This window comes from Ursus americanus, chromosome 9 (assembly GCF_024610735.1).
Source record: "Ursus americanus isolate L20-20 chromosome 9, mUrsAme1.1.p, whole genome shotgun sequence".
In the NCBI taxonomy this organism is placed as follows: Eukaryota; Metazoa; Chordata; class Mammalia; order Carnivora; family Ursidae; genus Ursus; species Ursus americanus.
This window is the reverse complement of record NC_142135.1, coordinates 16,155,614-16,176,159: the sequence shown is the minus strand read 5'-3', so window position 1 is coordinate 16,176,159 and position 20,546 is coordinate 16,155,614. Positions and strand designations below refer to the sequence as shown.

General features: G+C 40.4%; 1 protein-coding gene across 2 annotated transcripts in view; it reads left to right on the top strand.

Moving 5' to 3' along the window:
• Window positions 1-5,170, top strand: part of FAM91A1 (family with sequence similarity 91 member A1) — a 43,244-nt gene extending 38,074 nt beyond the window's left edge. For both annotated transcript variants that reach the window (XM_045805683.2, XM_045805682.2), the window contains exons 23-24: window positions 235-304; window positions 2,252-5,170. In XM_045805683.2, the coding sequence (XP_045661639.1) occupies window positions 235-304; window positions 2,252-2,437 (256 nt within the window). In that variant the 3' untranslated portion in view covers window positions 2,438-5,170. The remainder of the gene's footprint in view (window positions 1-234; window positions 305-2,251) is intronic.
• Window positions 5,171-20,546: the final 15,376 nt, after the last annotated feature.

Here is a 20,546-nt window from a genome sequence, read left to right as displayed (position 1 = left end):
CATGATTTTTTATTTCAAAATGGTCTTTGTAGGCACTATTAACACTCAGTTTAAATAATATTAAAACTGGCAGAGATTTCATTGACGAGAACTATTGAAATTTAAAAAAAAAATTTATGTGTTAATCAATGTACTTACATATATAAATGCATATAAGTTGCTGAAATTAAACTATTGTGAGATGTTCGTTCTTGTCATTCTATTTGTTTTAAACTTTTTACCCCTGTTTTTCAGCCTTCAGAACCTCTTACATTCCAGTAGAAAACTCTCTCTACACGTCCTTAACTTCGTTCACTCATTCCAGGTAACAAAACTCAAAAAAAATCCAGGTGGTATTCGCCTAGAGCTTTATAGGATGTGGAGCACTTCCGTGTTTGTCTTGGGCCTCCACAGTAATGAAATAAGCATTAATTCTAATTGATAAAGATGCTGAGATTTAGGAAGTTCATTTTCCTGCACATGATTTACTGGCCGGGTAGAGAGGGTCTAAAGCTGGGACCCTTTGTTCTCTGCCAGTGCTTTATTCAACAGAGATGGGTTAAGCATCTACCGTGGGCCACGCACCATGCTAGGTGCTGGTTCCTGGGTACAGTACTCTTCCCTTAACTGCAGTGATTCTCGGTTGCTGAGAGGGGGCTGTTCGTAGTGCAAGCCAGTACCGTAGACCTTCTGCCTTCCCCCTCTCCCAGGGAAAGAAAGGATACTCTGTAGACTTGATTTGTAGATAAAGTTTTGGAATGGAGTATTTCTGTTGAGGATATCTGACCTAACTTTATGAAATCAGTATTTTGGAATTTTGTTTCATTTATTTTTTTCAATAAATACTTGAGTCTGCTCTATGCCAGACCGTTTACTGGGTGCCAGGGAAGCAATGCTGTCCAAGGCACTAGTGGAGCTTGTAATGACTGAGACAGTAAACATTGAAATATATAAGTTAATTACAGATTTCAGCAAGCACTTTGAAGGAGCCAAACTCCTTGGAATCTGATGGAGTCCAAAGGGAGACCTAATTTAAATGGACGGAGATGATATATAAGCTGAAACTTAAAAGGGATGGGAAAGAGTATGCCATGCAGAGCGTAGCAGGAGCAAAGGTCCTGTGTTGGAAAACACTTGGTGTACAAGGGAATGAAAGAAGCGTGGTGTGGCAGAAACCTCATGAAAATGGGGGGGTTGGCAAGAGGTGAGGCTGAGGAGGAGGGGAGGCAGGGCCTTCTAGAGTATAGCAAACAATTTGTATTTATGCTCAAGTGCAAAGAGAAATTATTGAAGACTTTTAAACAGGAATGACATTTATTTCTGATCAACTGTTTTAAAAGATTAGTTACCGTTTGGAGAGCAGATTAAAAAGGGACAAGCAGAGAAGCAAGACCAGTTCAGAGACCACGTGCGAGTTGTTGGTAGCTGAGCTCCCTTTTGAATTAAAAATACCCCCAAATTTTGCATATACCCATAATAAAAGTTTATTACCCATATGTACTGTTATATCAATAAATTATGTATACTATGAAATATACACAAAAATAGAAATTTTGTAAGGATGCAGTAGTTGATAAAGGATCTCTAAAATTTTTATAGTCCCATACCCCACTTTGGAGACTGTAGTGAATGAATACAGTAATTTGGGATACATGTTGGAGGCAGATTGCTAGAACCTGGCGGTTAATTCAATGTGAGGAAAAGATTTGAGGGTGAAAGGAAGGGAGGAGTCAGGCATGATTCTCCAGGTTCTGAACTAGCTCAGTGTGTGGAGTAGGGAGGACGGGGGAGGAGCTTGGAGAGTGAAGGTTACGGACATGGTAGGTGTGAAATGGATGGTGAAACATCCAAGAGCTGATGCCAGAGAGGTGGGTGTGTGAGACTGGAGTCCCGGGGAAAGGTCTGTGCTAAATAGGGGAATCTGAGAGCCCTGGGAGCTCACGGAGTGTTCTGGTGCTTGATGCTAAGTGAGGGGTTTTTTGGGATTGTTTAGGAATGAACGTTTGTCTTCTCTTACAGTCTCATAGCCCATTATTTCTATTTATGTCTAAGCACTTATCATAGTCTGCCTGGTATTAGTCATTACCGCACACAGCAATACCCGTCACTGATTATCTCGGGGTCTGTGAAGTAGATCTTCGCGTCTCCCACAGGGCTTTGCGTTCCATAAACATTTCTTGGCTCATCAAAGTCCGTATTTGTAATGAGCTGTATTAAGTGGTTTGGTAAAGTGTTGGACATAGAATTTTTCTCCCGTTCCTTGGTCTTTTAGGAAGGTGCTTCCACCCTGGATGTTGCCACTGAGGCCAGCTTTCCCGGCGTGCTCTCACAGTCGTCCTGCGCCGAGTCGGGAGTCCCACTTCCTGCAAAGAACTTAATATTTAAAGATGGCATCTTATCAGAATGGAGTGGACGGTCGCCTTCCTCGCTTCTTATTGCTAATCTCCATTTGCAATAATTTGGTTCCACCATTTGTTGCTCACACTTCTGCCTTTTTTCTTTCTTAACGTTAGCTTTATAGTGCCAGCCACTAAAAAGCGTCGTGCTGCCGCAGTGCGATTCACGCGCCGCTGATGTTAAGGTTGGGGAACATGTTCGTGTTTTCTGGAGTTTTCCTCATTATTGCACCTCCTCATGCAACAAAGAGCTTTTTAGCAGCCTGCACTGTATTTTTTACCCTGAGACAATCTGCATTTCTTTTATAAAACTGAGGATATATACTTTATAGGCTTTATGATGACTGTTACGTTTATAAGCAGTCTCTATGAATATTGCAGTGGTAATTTTATATGTTAGTTTATCAAACATAAATCTTGTTTAATTTTATATTTTGTTACCTACTCTTTAGGGGATCACGGGAAGAGGCGGAACTCTTCCTCTGAAAAGGCTTCTTGGTACTTAAAGTAGCAAAACTATAAAACAATAAACATCCAGTTTTGAGAGATGGTGTGATGGGGCATTAAGAATCTCTGTGGATGTCTGTAAATTATGTATATGAGTTGAACATTGTCGAAGGTTTGTAAATCAGCATAGTTATGTATAAGCTAACCTTGATTCATAAGGTCTTAACTCAGACTCTGACTATACATCGACATCTCATGAGAAGCTTTGGAAAACATTCTATTTTTAAACCAGCGTTTATATGTGGACTTCTGTTGTCACTCACCTCGGGCTTTATATTTTCAGAGTCTTTATGGAAAAATCGAATTTATTTTCCACTCTTGTAACTGTGGCAGCTGCACGTTCTCACCCAGACTGATTGTTTGTTTAGTAGCTTTACCAATGAGTTGTTAGGAAATCGAATTTGATGTTTTGAAACCAAGGATTGTGATTTTCGGTTAGAATTACACATTAGAGGCATTAAGGCTGTGTCTTCTGATCAAAAACACTTTGGTGATAAGCCTACTTTGAAGACAGTCTTAGGCAATCTGGATCTTAAATTTATGTGCATAGTTTTGGAGGAACTGATAAAGAAAAATTGAGTAATTTCAAAATGTTTCTTGAGTCATTGATTCTTTTAGATCTCAAATGGTAATTAGAATAATTGGATTCACTTTCTAGATTTTCTCAGTTACCTTCCTTGGGAAGTTTGTGCAGTGTTATAGTTTAGTGTAGCTCTTCTCGTAGGATAATGGTTTGCTCGCTTAAAACTGTAACCAAACTGGTCAAACAACATATATCTAAAACACTTAAAGCGTTAGAAAATTCGGGAATGTTAGAACCTAAACATTTTTGCTGATAATTTTTGTTATTTATAGAACTGGTATTGGTGTATTTAACATACTTCTGGAAATATATGCCTTTCTTAAAACTGTTAACCATGCATTCATTACCACGGCCAACCCATAGAATTGAATATCTCAGAGCAGATTCCCTGTGCACGCAGTCAGTGCTGTGTTTTGGGGTAAGTGCAGTAATGTTTCGTTTTCTACTTTGTCTTACATGAGGTAGAAATCAAGTGTATGTTATAAATGTTTGTCTATAAAAGGAAAAATACATACTAATATTAAAGTAATTTCTTATGACTGTGAATCACTCATTTATTTTTCCAATAATTGATATTGTACATTCCTAGTGCTATTAGGTATGTATGTAACTTTTACAGTTTTTTCAACAGAAAGTTGTAAGTATTTCACTTGATCAGGGCTCTTTAATCTCATTTTCATTTGCTTTGTTTATATTAACTGTAGTTATTTATTCCTGTATTAACAATCTTAGCCTACTGTAATGACAGGTACACTAATAAAGAATCGAATAATTCGCAGTTGTTGGCAGTGAACCCAGTTGGTGGTGAATTGAAAACTTAAAATATGGGAGTGATTTGCTGCTATATTTCCTTTGAGAGATAATGGAGGAAGAATTAGAATCTGATAGTGATCATGAATTTTAGGGAAAGTACTGGAAAAACAGATGGACAACTCTGGTTTCTCCAGTGAACGAGGAAAGGTTCTGATTCCCAGTTGAAAACCTCTCATATTTCTAAGGAGGGGGAATCTGCTTTTTAGAGCTGTTAGTAAAATGTGAAAGCTGCTTTTGTGCTTCGCTTTATGAATTTGGCTTTGTTTCATCCATATGTTAACTCATGGAGAGATGCATCTCCTCATCTTACACGTGTTGATCCCGTTCGACAAACGTTAAATTTTAAGTGTAGACTTAATTTGCCAAAGACGACTTATGAAAGAATTTTAAAGTAATTTCATTTGGCTTTGTGCTACCTCCCCTTTCTTAATGTGCTTAAACCATGGGAAACATTTTTTAGAAACCAAGAGAAAAATATCAAAAAGGACACAGAATTTGGTATGGGTACAGTTTCACCTCTCAGGTGGGTCTAAAGAAATGCAACTTTATGTCATTTAAAAACGTATCTGATTTTCTCAGTTCCTTTCTTTCTTTCATTTTAAATATGTAATCAGATGATTTTGTATTCATTTTGGGGGGGAATATCAGTTTCTTTTACTTGATGTTGTCAATCTTCTCTGCCATTCATGTTTCTATTTTATGTTCAGTGTTTCAAATACAGTTTGTATTTAAAGATTTTAAAGTACCAAAACTCTGTAACTGAGTACAGTGGACTGTTTTCTGGTATGATGTTAATATTCTACAACAAAATGTATAAAGTGTTGTCAATTTGATTATTGACACATAATATGTTTACAAATAAACTGTGGTGTTGATCAAATTACTGCAAAAATGTGTATATAATCTGTAAGTCCCTTTCTTAATATTAAATACAGCCATGCTCTCAGTGCTGAGGCTTTCCTATACTTCTTTAGAATGACCTTTGTATTTCAGATTTATAGGAAAGTTGCAAGGGTAGTCCAGAGATGATTCCTGTACCCTTTGCCAAGCTTCCTCTAATGTTACCGCCTTACAAACATGGCGTATCTGTCAAAACTCAGAAGTTAACCTTAGGACAGTACTATTTTTTACTATACCACAGACTTTATTTGGTATTTATCTGTTTTCCACTAATGTCCTTCTGTTCCAGAATCCAGTCCAGGACACAACATTGCATTTATTTAGTCCTTGATGCCTCTTTTGTCTCTTCCAATCTGTGACAGTTTCTCAGTCTTTCATGACCTTGACACTATGAAGAGTACTGGTTAATTTGTAGAATGTCCCTTAGTAAATGGGTTTGTCTGATGTTTCCTTGTGATTAGATTTGAGGTTATGCTTTATCAGGAAGGGTAGCACAGAGGTGATAGGCCCTTCTACACTGTATCATATCCTGGGGTACACGATGTCATTACTGGTGATATTCCTTCAATGGCTAAGTTGGTGTCTGCTAGGTATTTCTACTGTATTTTCCCACTTTCCATACTTTTTTGCCTTTGGAAATGAATTGCCAGGTCTAGCCCACCAGTCAAGGGGAGGAGGGTAGTATCTACATATATTATTTAGAATTTTTCTTAGAGTTTGTTCCTCTTTCCTATTTATTTGATCCTTTGTTCATATTAGTATGTGATCATGGCTATTTTATACTTTAGGTTAAAATCTAATACTGTTATTTATTGTATAAAATGTTTCAACTTGGGCTCTTGGGAACTCTTTGAGGTTGGCTCCTAAATTCTTTTGATGTGCCTTCATTTTTTTTTTAAAGACCATATTTTTACTTTCTAGAGCTGCCAAGTAATATCTGGATGCAAGCCCTAAAATCAGCTATTTCTCCAAGGAGCCCTGGTTGCTTTTATTGGAGCCTCAAATTTAGATACCAAGATCCGGGTGTTGGGTATGCTCGCTGCTACCGCTTCTACGCTTTTTCAGTGAAATGTGCTAAGAGATACCAATATGCATACTAACCAATATATAGTATACATCTCTAAATGATTTCTAGATCTGTCTGTATGTATATGAGATTAAGCATTCAGTTACACTCACTGAACCAGCACCGCAAGGTTCCTTCTAGTTTTGCCTCTGTGTTCATTTGTAACTTCTTTCTCTGAGAGTGAGAACCTTGGCTTCTCTGTCTACAATTTATTTGCTTGTTTGTTGAACGTTAGAATATTTATAAAGTGGTTTCAGAATAGTTAAGTTCTACCCCTGTGAGAAAAATGGCCCATCTGGAGTACAGCGTTCAAGTAATTGTTTTGTCCTGAGCTTTACGCTATCTACTCCAAGCACCGTTTTCCAAAGTACCTTAGTTAGCTCCCTTTATTTCCCACTTCCTTCAATAAGGTTATGTCAGACATTTGTAAAACAGATCGACTTGTCACGCCGTGCCTTTCATCTGGGGTCCTTTACACCCCAGTTGAGTTTTTCATACCATAAAATTCACTATGGGCCTTGACAAGTGCACGGTAGTGTTCCCACCATGGCAGTACTGTGCAGTCCTAGCACCCTAAAAATTCTTCTTTTACTCACCCCCACCCCTCCCCTCACAACCACTTATGTTTTCCATTCCTATAATTTTGCTTTTCCTGAAATGTCACCGAAATGGTGGGATTGTACAATTTGTAGCTTTTTAAATCTGGCCTCTTTTGCAATGCAGAATACATTTTAAATTCGTGTTGTTGTGTGAATCAACAGCTTATCCTTTCTGTTGCTGAGTACTTCCTTGTGTGGATATATCGGGGTTTGTTTATCATTTAATGGTCACGTGCAGGTTTGTAATATAAACATAATTCGTTTTGCTGGGAGTGGGATTGCTAACTCATTTGGTAAGTGTGTATTTAATTTTATAAGAAACTGCCACACTGTCTGCCCGAATGACTGCCGTTTTGCATCCCATCAGCAGTGAAGCAGAGGTTGTGGCTGAAATATTCATTTCCTGAGGAAAAATGATGTTGAGCATCTATTCATATGTTTATACGCTGCCCGTATATCTTGTCTGAAGTGCCTATTCAGATCTGTTGTCCATATTTTAAAAATTGGGTTTTATTGGGGTGCCTGGGTGGCTCAGTCAGTTAAGTGTCTGCCTTTGGCTCAGGTCATGATCCCAGTGTTCTGGGATCAAGCCCTGCCTCTCTCTTGCTCTGCACTCTCTCTCTGCAATAAATAAGTGAAATCTTAAAAAAAAATAATTTAAAAAATGAGGTTTTATTGCTGAGTTTTAAGAGTTCCATATATTATTCTGAATACAGCTCCTTTGTCAGATACGTGTTTTGCAAATATTTTCTCCCAGTCTGACTTGTCTTGTCACTCATTAATAGTGTCTATTAAAGAACAAAAGTTTTTAATTTTGATGGAATCTACTTTTTTTTTTCTTTCAGTGGGTTCTTTTGATGCAGTTACCTAAAAACCTCATCACAAACTCGAGGTCATGCAGATTTTTCCTGTTTTTCTCTGAAAGTTTTATAGTTCTGCATGTGGGTCTTGGACACATGTCGAACTCATTTTAATAGATGGGGTGAGCTTTATATCGACTCTTGTTCTTGCATATGGACATCCAGCTGATAGAGTACCATTTCCTGAAAAGACTCTCTTTTCCTCATTGAATTGTCATGACACCTTAATCAAAAATCAGTTGATAAACCTGTAGGGAGAAGGTAGATTGGTGGTTGTCTGCAGTGGAGATGGGGAGTGAGTACAAATGGGTGTACATCTTTTTGGGGTTCTGGAAATGTCACCAAAAATTAATTGCGTTGTACACTTACATAAGACGAGTGAATTTTATCATGTGTAAGTTATCCTTCAATAAAGCTGTTCAAAAAAATCAGTTGACATTTGTGTGGGTTGTATTTCTGGGCTCCCTCCTCTGTTCCCTTGCTGAAATGTGTCTGTCCTTTGAATACCACACTGCAGTTGGATAGTGGCAGTCCCTCCAACTTTGTTCTTTTTATTTTATTTTTCTTTTTCAAGAACTGATGAATTGATTTTGGCTCTTTTAGTTCCTTTGTCTTTCCACATAAATTTTAGAATCAGCTTGTCTAATTCTACACACAAGCTTCGCAGGGATTTTAATCAAAGTTATAGTGAATCTATAAAACAGAATTGACAACCTAACAAATATCTCTCCATTTATAACCTTGGGGGGCCGTGGGCTCTGTTTTGTAGCTTCAGCATACATAAACTACATATTTCGTTAGATTTCTTCATAAGTACTTCATTTTTTTTGTGCTGTTGGAAATTATTTTAAGATTTCACGTTGAAATTATTCATTGCTTGTATATAGGAATATGACTGACTTGTATGTTTTGGTTTTGCGAAGCTCACTTAGTGAAATTTTTAGTAGATTCTTGGAGATGGTCAACACGGATGATTATGTGGTCTCTGAATAAAGACATTTTACTCATTCTAATCTGTATGCCTTTTACTTCTTTTTCTTGCATTATTTCACTGGCCAAACTATGGGTATAGTATTTAATAGGAGTCAGAACAGACATCCTTGCCTTGTTCCCCCATCTTAGGGGGAGAGTATTCAGTCTCTAGCTGTTAAGTATGGTTGTTAGCTTTAGAGTTTTAAATAGATGACCATTAGGTTAAAGAAGTTCCCTTCTACTTACTGAGGTGTTCGTGTGTTTTTTTTTTTTAATCATGAATGGGTATTAGATTTTGTCTTTGTTTTCATTGTATTCAATGAAATGATTATGTGGTTTATTTTTATTTAGACTCAATATGGTGAATTACATGGATTAGTTGTTTGTTTGTTTTTAAGATTTTATTTATTTGACAGCACAAGTAGCGGGAGCAGCAGGCACAGGGAGAGGGAGAAGTTTTCCCGCTGAGCAGGAGCCTGCTGTGGGGCTCGATCCCAGGACCCCAGTATCATGACCTGAGCCAAAGGCAGGCGCTTAACTGACAGCCACCCAGATGCCCCCCACTGATTAGATTTTGTATCTTTAATCAGCCTTGTGTTCTTGGTATGAATTCAGCTTGGTCACAATGGATTATCCTATCTAGGGCTGGATTTGATTGGCTGATATTGAATGTTTTTATGTCCATATTCCTGAAGGATATTGATTTGTGGTTTTCTAATATCTTGGTCTGATTTTGGTAGAATTTGCTAGCAAAACTATCTGGGCCTAAAGTTCTCTTTTTTGGAAGATTTTGAACTACAAATTAAATTTCTTTAATAGGTACAGTTAGGTTAGCTATTTTTTTCTTGAGTGAGTTTTGGAAGTTTGGGTTTCTCAAGGAGTTGGTCCATTTCATCTAAATTATTGAGTTTATAGGTATTTATTGTACATAGTACAACATATCTCGTTTTATTGCTCTCCACTTTATTATTTCACAGATAATTACATTTTTTACAAATGGGAGGTTTGTGGCAACTCTGTGTTGAGAGAGTTATCGGCACCATTTTTCCAAGAGCATTTACCCACTTTGTGTCTCTGTGTCATGTTCTGGTAATTCTCTCAGTATTTCAAACTTTTCCATTATTATTCTATTTGTGATGGTGATCTGTGATCAGTGGTTACAACTCACTGACAGCTCAGGTGATGGTTAGCATTTTTTAGCAACAAAGGTTTTTTTTTAAAAAAAATTAATGTATGTACATTGCTTTTTTTAGACAGTGCTATTGTGCACTTAATTGTTTCCACTACGACCCAGCAATTGTGCTACTAGGTATTTACCCCAAAGATACAAATGTAGTGATCTGAAGGGGCACCTGCACCCCAGTGTTTATAGCAGCAGTGTCCACAATAGCGAAACTGGAAAGAGACGAGCTGTCCCTTGACAGATGAATGGATAAAGAAGATGTGGTATGTATAAACAATGGAATATTACTCAGCCATCAGAAAGGATGAATACTTACCATTTACATTGATGTGGATGGAACCGGAGGGTACTATGCTGAGCGAAATAGGTCAATCAGAGAAAGAATTATCGTATGGTTTCACTCATGTAGAATAGAAGAAACAGGGCAAAGGACCCTAGAGGAAGGGAGGGAAAACAGAATGGGAAGTCATCAGGGAGAAAGTTCTCATCAGACCATGAGAGACTCTTAACTATAGGAAACAAACTGAGGGTTGCTGGAGGGGAGGTGGGTGGAGAGATGGGGTAACTGGGTGATGGGCCTTAATTAAGGAGGGCATGTGATGTGACGAGCTCTGGGTGTTATATGAAACTGATAAATTATTGAACTACATCTGAAACTAATGATGTACTATAAGTTGGCTGACTGAATTTAAATTTAAAAAAAAATCCGCCTCCAGTATAATGTAAACATAACTTACATGCACTGGGAAACCAAAAACTTCATTTGAGGTTGTTGTATTCACTTAATTGCGGTGGTCTGGAACCAACCTGCAATATCTCCAAAGTATGCCTATATTCCCTTACTGCCCTTTCAGTCCGTGGGGTCAGAGTAAGAAAATAAAAAGATGAAGTGAGGTTAATTCCAAAGAGAAAATGAGAATTTTCCAGAACAGATGAAAGGAATCCAGAGGTGCAGGGATCCAGTGCATATCAATAATGAATTTAGGAAACAATTCAATCCCATCACAAAGGTACTTAGAGAAAATGTTAGCCTACATTGTGAATCCAGCAAAACTATCTTTCAACAACGAAGGTGAAAAAGATATTTTCAAATATAAGTTACTAGACTCACATAAAAAAAAAATTCAAAATTCAAATAAAGGAGAATTACTCCAGAAGGAATTTCTGCAATATGAGGAATGCTGCACAAAGATGTTGATTAAAATGTTGATTAAAATTTTTTTCTGAATAAAAATAAAAATGATGTTTAATTTGGGAGAGTAAGGAAACAGGACTAAAATCCTAAAAGATAATGGCATGTGAGTCAGGAGACGCTTTACTCAGAGTTAAAGCACTCTATGCTCACTGTATTTTTTAGAGAGTAAATAATATTCTTTGATTTGCCTATTCAACACTTAACTGTACATTTACTAAAAGGCTAACGTGGTACTAGTTTTTAAGGATGAATCAGTGAATTAAAAATTCTGGATGTCATAGAGCTTACATTCTAGTTAGTGGGGACAGACAGTAAACAAAATAGTATAGCACATTAGAGGGTGGTAATTCTATGGGGAAAAAGTCCTGGTGAGAAGGATGGGAAACACTAAGGATTGGGATACAGTTCACAGTACCTGGTCTGAGAAGACCTCAAGAAGAGGGAGACATTTAAACAAAGACTTAATGAGAATGTGAGTCATGTAGACGTCTGGGGAAGAGTGTTGAGGGAGAAGAAACCAGCTATGCAAAGGCTCTCGGGTAGAAGCATGTGTGGCACGTCCAGGAACTTCAAGAAACGTGATGAGACTAGGTAAGGAGAATGAGGGGGATTGTTGGCTAGATCTGGTAGCAGGGGAAGAGGCCAGAAGTTTGGGTATCTTATTGGCCATTGTAAGCACTTGGACTCAGGTGTGAAATCACTAAGTTTTGACCAGAAAAGCATACAGTGTGACATCTTATTTGGTCACTATGGCTGGTATGTTGAGAATAAACGAGGGACAAGCATGGAATTTGAATATGTGCAACAATCTATGTGTGAGGTATTGATGGCTTTGGTGATGATGGTTCACGGAAGTATTCCATAGAAGACGGTTCATGGAAATAGCTAGACCTGATTTGGATTATGCATGATAAAATATGAGTAACACTAAAGGAATAGAGTTTATAGCTTTGAAACCGGTAGAAGGGAAAAATGGAATTGAGAAACACGAAGAAGGGGGGGGAGGGAAGAAAAAGCAAGTCAAATAAAAAGCAAAAATAGGGTGAAATAGCCCAAATTCATGGAATCCTGGTACACATAAATTGACTAAACTTGCAAACTTAAAAAAAAAAAAAGGGAACAACCAAATTATTAGGTTGAATTCTATCCCATATCCCCCCAAACTGTCAACTTGATGTTTATAGGAGACATACCGAAAACCTAGAGACGTGAAGGGGTTAAAAATGAAATAATGGAAAAGACAGATAAGGAAACTAGGTACCAAAAGAAATCTGATATGTACATAAGGCAAAGTAGACCTTAAGACAAAAGCATTTTTGGGGATGGAGAGTGCATCAGGGTTCCAAATGGAGGCAGATAGCACATTAAAGTTAGGACCATTTAAGGAGAGTTCTTTTACAAAAGGATTAACTGCCGATATTAATGAGTTAGGAAAACAAAAATACAAACAGGAAACCCACTGCCAAAAGACAAGTGAGATTAATCATAAAAAAGAGAAGAAACCAAAATAGCATTAGGAATTAACGGGTCATCACCATAGATCCTGTAGAGTTAAAAAGATAGAAGAATATATGACAAGGGGCACCCTTGGGGGGCTCAGTCTGTTGAGTGGCCAACCCTTGATTTTGGCTCCTGTCATGATCTCATGGGTCCTGAGTGGAGCCATCGTAGGGCTCTGCGCTCGGGGGTGGGGGGGGGGAGGGTCTGCTTGAGGATTCTCTCCTCTGCCCCTTCCCAACTCTGTTGCATGTGTGCACACATGTTCTCTCTCTCTAAAATAAATACATCTTTTTTTTTAAAAAAAAGGATATATGACAATTTATGCTGGTAGATTTGAAAGCATTGATAAAATTATAAACAGTATGACTTAGTACGATTGTGATTTAGGAAGAAACCAAAAGCCTGAATAGTCCTGTAACTGTTAAATCAGTAGTTTAAAATCTTATGAAGGAAACACCTAATCTAGATAATTTTATAGGTATGTTCTACCACACTTCTAAAGAATAGATCATTTCAACTTCCGCAAATTCTTCCAGTAAATAAAAAGGAAGGAATACCCTCAACTCCAAGACTAGTATAACCTTGAGGGCAAATTCAGGGAAAAGGGTCAAGAAAGGCCAACTATGGTCTAATCTCACCCATGAATATAGTTGCAAAATCGTCAGCAAAATATGAGCAAACCATACCCCTGTGAAATATGCAAAAGATAGCAAGTTGGGTTTATTCCAAGAATGCAAGGCTCATTTAACAAATCTAATAATACAATTCATCTCACTAAAACTTAAGTCATGATCATCTCAATTGATGCAGAAAATGATTTTGATAAAATGCAACACCCAATTAAAGAAGAAAAAAAAGGCAATATTTTTAGTGAATTGAGAGTAGGAAGGAGCCTTCTCAACCTGATAAGATGTATCTACTAAAAACCTACACCAACCATCATTTTAGTGGTAAAGTGTTAGAAGAATTCCCTTTAATTCAGCAACTAGATTAGGATACCCGTAAATCCTACTTTTATTAAATCATATGTGGGAGGTTCTAGTGGTAAAGTAACAACAACAAAAAGATTTAGAAAGAATGAAAGGAATGGTCATTATCTACAGATAATATAACTTTATATAGAAAATAAATTAACCTAGCAGATTATTAGAAATAATAAACACAACATGGATAGATGTATAATCACAGCTAAAAATCAGATGCAACTCTATTCACCAGGAATAAACAAAAATTAAACATCTTAGAAGGTACTATATGGCAAAAACATCAAGTTCCTAGGATTGAGGTGGTAAGAATTTTTGCAGCATTGCTATTTGTCTATCAGGGTTTATGGAGAAAATAGAAGCCACATTAATTATTTTAACAGAGATAAATAAAATGGAGTCAGTAAAATAATTTTGCGGGAAAAGGAAAACCGAGATAACACAGAGTCAGTAACTGCAGGAACTCTACCTGTCTCCAGGTCTGAAGAAACCCTGGGAAGAGCTTGGCGTTGCCGGAACCTAGAAGCACGAAGGAGGAGCCCTCCGGAGTCGGGCAGGTGACCGGTAAGGGGACAGCACCACTGCGCTGCTGCCGCTGCCCCAGGAGCTGGGAGGACGTCCCCTGTGGTGCTGGGACTGGAGGAAGGAGCACCCCCTGGCTGAGGGAGAGAAGCGGAAACTGGACTAACGTGGCCCATTAGTGTGGTAGCAATTCAGTTTCCCCGTGATCAGAGTTAGCCGGCCAGTGACCCCCTTGGTTACCTGTTCTTTCAATGACATGAGAAGTGCACGGTGGGGAGCATTCCTCCCTGGGGAGCCTAAAGTCTCCAGGTGGAAAGCAGAAATGCTGTAAACGGTTCATGAGGGTTAGCTGTGAAGGGAGCCATGCCCATTTCCCCTCCTTGGCTCCTGGGCCCCTGGGTTCTGAACATGGGAGAGCCGGCCCGAGGTGGTCCCTGATTCAAAGTATTTCGGCTACTGTAAGATAGACCCCCCGGGTGTGCACGTGGAGAAGACCTTCCCAATGGGAGTTCTTGAGTACTGCTGCTGGAGTATAATTTGGAGCAAGCTTTTTTGGAAAACAATTTGATACAAGCTTGCAAAGTCGTGCATTTACATATCCTGAAATCCAGCAGTTCTAGCCCTAAAAATCTCTTAGAAGGCAAGTAAAGTAGCAGCATTGTTTATATTAATTTTAATAGCAAAAAAAGGGGAGGTGGAAACAACCCAAAACTCACTAGAAGAATTAACAAATGTGTTACATTCCCATGTTGACATATTCTGCGGAAGTGAAAGGAGCTATAACTCTTAGTGGTCCTTTTCAATTGTAACATCCATTTTATAGATGGATACAATATGTTCTAGGATCACCATGAAGATATTAATTCTAGTTTTCTTTTGATATTTTCTTCTGCCCTCGGCCTCGTCTCTGTTTTTCTCTGAGTTCCCTTTTTCTCTTTGTGCTTCTGGAGGTTTTCCTGTAATGACGGGTGATCATCGCTGTAAGGGTAGGTGGGTATCTCCCAGAAGACCATCGGGACGGCTGTGTGCACAGTGGGGCTTATTGGCCAGTGGGGATCCCTGAAGGAGGGAGCTGCTTTTTTACTATGGCTCTTCTAACTATCTGGATCTGCAGGTGTTTTCTCTGGGTCTCAACAGTTAATTGTTAGTGAAAATGGTGCGGTAGGGATGCTTGTGCCGTTTCTGGTTTAAGGAGAGGTTCCAGAGAGACTTCAGGTTCCTGCCCAGGCATATTATAAGTGTGGCTACCAAGCTCTGGGAGCTGGGAAGGGAGGTGGAGTCAAAGTTTTATTAACCATTCTCTTCCATCCTGTGCCTTTCTGACTCAGTTTCTTCTTACGTCCTAGCTGCATGAGGAAAAGGTGTGATTTGGGGGAGTCAGTGCTCTTTATAATGAACTCTATTCTCTGTTGGATTCCCCTTCGTCTGCTCTGAAAAGCCATCTGCCCATGCCAACTATCCGCCTTCCATCTCCATGTGCTGTGGTTTGGTTACAAACCTCTCTTCTTTTTATCGGTGATTATCTCCGTTTCTCATTCTCCTTGTGGTTTTTAGCAGGTGGTTGCCAAGAGAAGGGCAGAATGTTCTTTAACTTTTTGAAGTCAGAAATTCTCCCAGCCCCATTATATGTTGTTTATTCCCTTAGGGGTCAAGGATCTCCGCCCTCAGAGGAAGCCACTGTGGGGGTGGGCGTAGCGGATGGAGGTGCTGTTGATCGAAAGGGACATGTGGGCATGTCCCTGTCCCTCCACTTGGCTAGAGTGGCCATCTCACCCTTTCTCTCTCTGTTGGATGTTCTTTCTTCTTGCTCAGTCATTGGCTGTGGGCCAATGAGAAGACTGTGGCCCAGGCTGGAAAGCTGAGGCTGACCCCAAAGGAACCAACAGCCAGGGGCTACCAGATATCCACCCCCTTTGCAGCCGGCCAGCTTGACGGGGGATCAGAGGGCTGCATCTCTGTGCCTACCACGTTCACCATACAAAAACCCCTTCTAAGAAGAAAAGGCAAGCTAGAGCAGAAAAACGGACAAAATAAATGAATAGGCAGTTCGTAGGAAAATAAATAGAATAGCTAACAAAAATTAGAACAGATCAATTCATAATTAAACACAAATTAAGACCACTATGTGGTAGCATTTCCCACCCAACACACTGGCAAAAATGAAAAAGATGGTGATCCCCAGTGTTTATTATTATACTTTTAACTGAATTAATAAATGTTCAACATTTTTCACAGTTTTAATTTCTACTAAAGATCAACAGATATAAATATAATCCACTCAAACAAAAGCTCTTTGGAGGCTTCAATAATTTTTAGAATTATAAAGGAGCCCTGAAACCAGAATGTTTGAGAGCTGCTGACATCGACTATTCCAACTGTGACAGCAATTAGGGGTATACGCGTATTCTAAAATCACCATCAGCCATGGCCTATATAATCATTTACAATTTTTGTATTATTTTTAGAAAGCTTTTTAAGTCACAGTTTTTTTCCAATTAGGACACAGTTTGCTTTCACTATGACAAATTGGAAAATGCAGACAAAAATGAGGAAGACAATGTCAACCATAATTTCACTGCCCAGAGATAAACACTGGGAAGTTTTTGCTGTGTTTCTTGGCTGCACTTTTCCCGACTTACTCAACACAGAAACACAGACATGTGGACATAGGTAAACTCCTGGAACAGTCGGGAACTACCCTCTACATGAAGCTTGGTCTCTTGCTTTCTCCATTTCACATTACCTAGTTAGGATTTTTTCATCTATCAAATGTTCTCTGAAAATGTATACTTTTCATGCCACAATGTCCTCATCAATACACAGCATCGTTAGTTAAGTAAATTGTCTGAAAAAATCATGAGAGTCAAAAACTTTGGTGGTTCCTTAAGGCCAACTGAATAAAATGAAAGTTACACTTATTTAAAATAAAGTCCACGAACGACTACCCGTTTTCTCAATCCAAAAATCTCCCGATGAAAGCACAGTGAACGTCAGTCCTGAATAAATCCTAAGAGGCCCCTTCTTAGGACCAAATCAGCAACAGTATGATTTTTCTCTCCATGCAGGAGGAAAGGGACAGAGCTTTGGAAAATGCTGAGTCTGCTCTAAAATGTTTCGGTGTTTTTGTATGTTTCACCCATGAGAGAAAACAACGGACACTTTCCACTCCCCAAGCAGACACCTGCTTCATCCCAGGCAGGGTTGTCTGGCAGAAATCCGTCTTTAGACCATTCCTGCTGTCTTTTGAACAACAACATTGAAAATCCAGAATGCCCAAAGGGCACGGTTGCCCGATTAAGCCTTTCTTTTAACATGATCTCTCGGTGTTTGGATTTTCTTGCTGGTGTTTGGAAAGTCACTGTCCACGCCCCTGGAGTGCCGGCATTAGGACTTGGGCAAAGCACTGATAGTTCTGTATTTATTTATTTATTTATTTATTTATTTATTTATTTATTTATATTTTTAATTTTTTTATTATGTTAGTCACCATATAGTACATCATTAGTTTTTGATGTAGTGTTCCATGATTCATTGTTTGCATATAACACTCAGAGCTCCATGCAATACGTGCCCTCCTTGATATCCATCACCAGGCGAGCCCATCCCCCCCACCCTCCTCCCCTCTGTAACCCTCAGTTTGTTTCCTGGAGTCCATAGTCTGTCATGGTTCATCTCTCTCTCTGATTTCCCCCCCATCATTTTTCCCTTCCTTCTCCTAATGTCCTCCATGCTATTCCTTATGTTCCACATATAAGTGAAACGATATGATAATTGTCTTTCTCTGCTTAACTTACTTCACTTAGCATAATCCCCTCCAGTTCCATCCATGTTGCTGCAAATGTTGTATAATTGTTCTTTCTGATGGCTGAGTAATATTCCATTGTATATATGGACCACATCTTCTTTATCCAGTCATCTGTTGAAAGGCATCTCGGCTCCTTCCACAATTTGGCTATTGTGGACATTGCTGCTATGAACATTGGGTGCATGTGCCCCTTCTTTCACTACATTTGTGTCTTTGGGGTAAATGCCTAGTAGTGCAATTGCTTGGTCATAGGGTAGCTCTATTTTTACCATCCTGAGCAACCTGTTTTCCAGAGTGGCTGTACCAGCTTGCATTCCCACTGACAGCATAAGAGGGTGCCCCTTTCTCTGCATCCTTGCCAACATTTGTTGTTTCCTGTCTTGTTAATTTTAGCCATTCTGACAGGTGTGAGGTGGTATCTCATTGTGGTTTTGATTTGTATTTCCCTGATGGCTAATAATGTTGAGCATTTTTTCATGTGTCTGTTGGCCATTTGTGTGTCTCCTTTGGAGAAATGTCTGTTCATGTCTTCTGCCCATTTTTTGACTGGGCTATTAGTTTTTTGAGTATTGAGTTTGAGAAGTTCTTTATAGATCTTGGATATGAGCCCTTTATCTGTAGTGTCATTTGCAAATACCTTCTCCCATTCCGTGGGCTGCCTCTTTGTTTTGTTGACTGTTTCCTTTGCTGTGCAGAAGCTTTTTATCTTGATGAAATCCCAAAAGTTCATTTTCGCTTTTGTTTCACTTGCCTTTGGAGACGTGTCATGAAAGACGTCATAGTTCTGTTTAAAGCCCGCTTGGGTGCTGGGTCTAAATGGCTGGAGTAGTTCGAGTCCCCTCTGCAGGCCTTTCCCGTCCGGTGGGTGGCAGTGTTTCACTTTTTAATCCTCCTTGCTCCTGGGGAATTCTCAACTTGCCGGAGGCCAGCACGGATTTTCTTTTCAGAAGAGTAAGCAGGAGCGGGTGGTGGTCCCCCTTCTTCGCCCACCTCCCCAGTCCTGTTAACCGTTGTTCCCTTGGAGAATTACTCGGAGAACATCAGGACTTACTGCTATAGGTTGATGCGAATATATTTCCGAGGGAAAATGTCTCGTGCTGGGGGTGTCTGTGTGTAGGACGACACAGAAACGTTGTCAAAAAGCCACTTGACGGTATTTGGGTGGCAAAGGTTGAGGTGGGTGCCTGCGGCCCCTGCTTGCTGACTTTGTTCTAGGAATCAGCCCTCCCCCAACAAGGCCGAGCGGGAGGGTCTGATCCAGCCCCGCATCAGAGGGGCACAGAGGGTGGGTTCGTGGAGAGGTCTGTTACTGAGCCCGAAAAACCGACGCTTGATCAGTTTTTGCATTTGATGAAATGTTCCGTGTGTGTTGGGTTTCCATGGCTGTGTAATAAACTGCCACACACTTAGTGGCTTAAAACGACACCCCGTTCTGCGGGTCTGAAGTCCGCGCGGCATAACCGGGTTCTCTTCTCAGAGTCCCCTGAGGCTAGAATCAAGGTGTCTGGAAGGCTGCCTAGAGGCTCATATGGTTGTGGCAGAATTCAGAATTCAGGGCCTTGCAGTCCTGGTTTCCTTGTCGACCATCTTGCCCGGAGCTCTTCCCGCTCCTAAAGGCTGCCTGCATCCCCTGACACCTGTCCCGCTCTGTCCCCAAAGCCACGGAGAATCTTCCTTGTGTTGAATCCTCACGCTGTGACTCTGCGTGACTTCTCTGTGTCTGATCCCCAGGCTCAGCTGTTAGGACTCGGGTGCTTAGGCCAGGCCCACCCACACAGAATCCTTATTTTACCTTAATTACATCTGCAGAACCCCTTCACAGCAGCACCTAAGTAAGTGCTTGAGCAAAGAACTGAGAGAATATCTGTGACACCAGGGGCGGGGAATCTCGGGGGCCGGGAATTCTGTCACCACACCAGGTAACCGTTCAGGTGCCAGAAATAAGACACGCAAGCTCCCCGCACTGACGGCGTTTCCATTCTTGACCAGGCCGCTGGGCTGGCGACATACAGTAAAAGAAGAAAAGAAGCAACAAGGTACCTTCAGGTGGTGACGAGTGCCCGTGACGAAAGTTAACGGGGAGGTACTGGGGTGGCGGGCGGCCTAAGCCACCTGCCCTGGGCTCTTTAGCCAAGGCCTCTCTGGAGAGGGGACGTGGAGCTGAGCTACCAAGGGATGAGTTGAACCAACAATGCAAAGAGCTGGAGGAAAAGCCTTCCCGGGGGGACGGAAGGGTGCAATGGTGGGATTTTGAGGACCAGAAAGGGAGACCGAGGTGGCACGTGTGTCCCATTTTCTTGGTGGGGGCTCTGCGCAGGCGGCAGGGTGGCTTCCTCAGGCCGACCCGGGGAGCCTCCCTGCTCTAGCGCCTCAGCACCTGGTCTGCACACAGCAGAGCGCTGGGTCTGTAGGGAGGCCGGCTGGCTTCATGGAGGAGGAAGCAGAGGGTTCCTTTGCGGAGGGACATGACAGCGTGCTTGCCCCGAAATCGACACGTGGTGCATGGTGCGCTCGCTGCTCGGACAGTTCAGAGTACTCCCCCCACCCCCCAAAGAGAGCCTTAGAGTTTAGAAGGATTTGAGCAAGTCATGACCAATGTATGAAAACACTGGAGAAAAGAGACGTAAATCTGCACCCCACACCCCTGTACCCGGCTTCACTACACCCACAGGCTCCCCCAGGG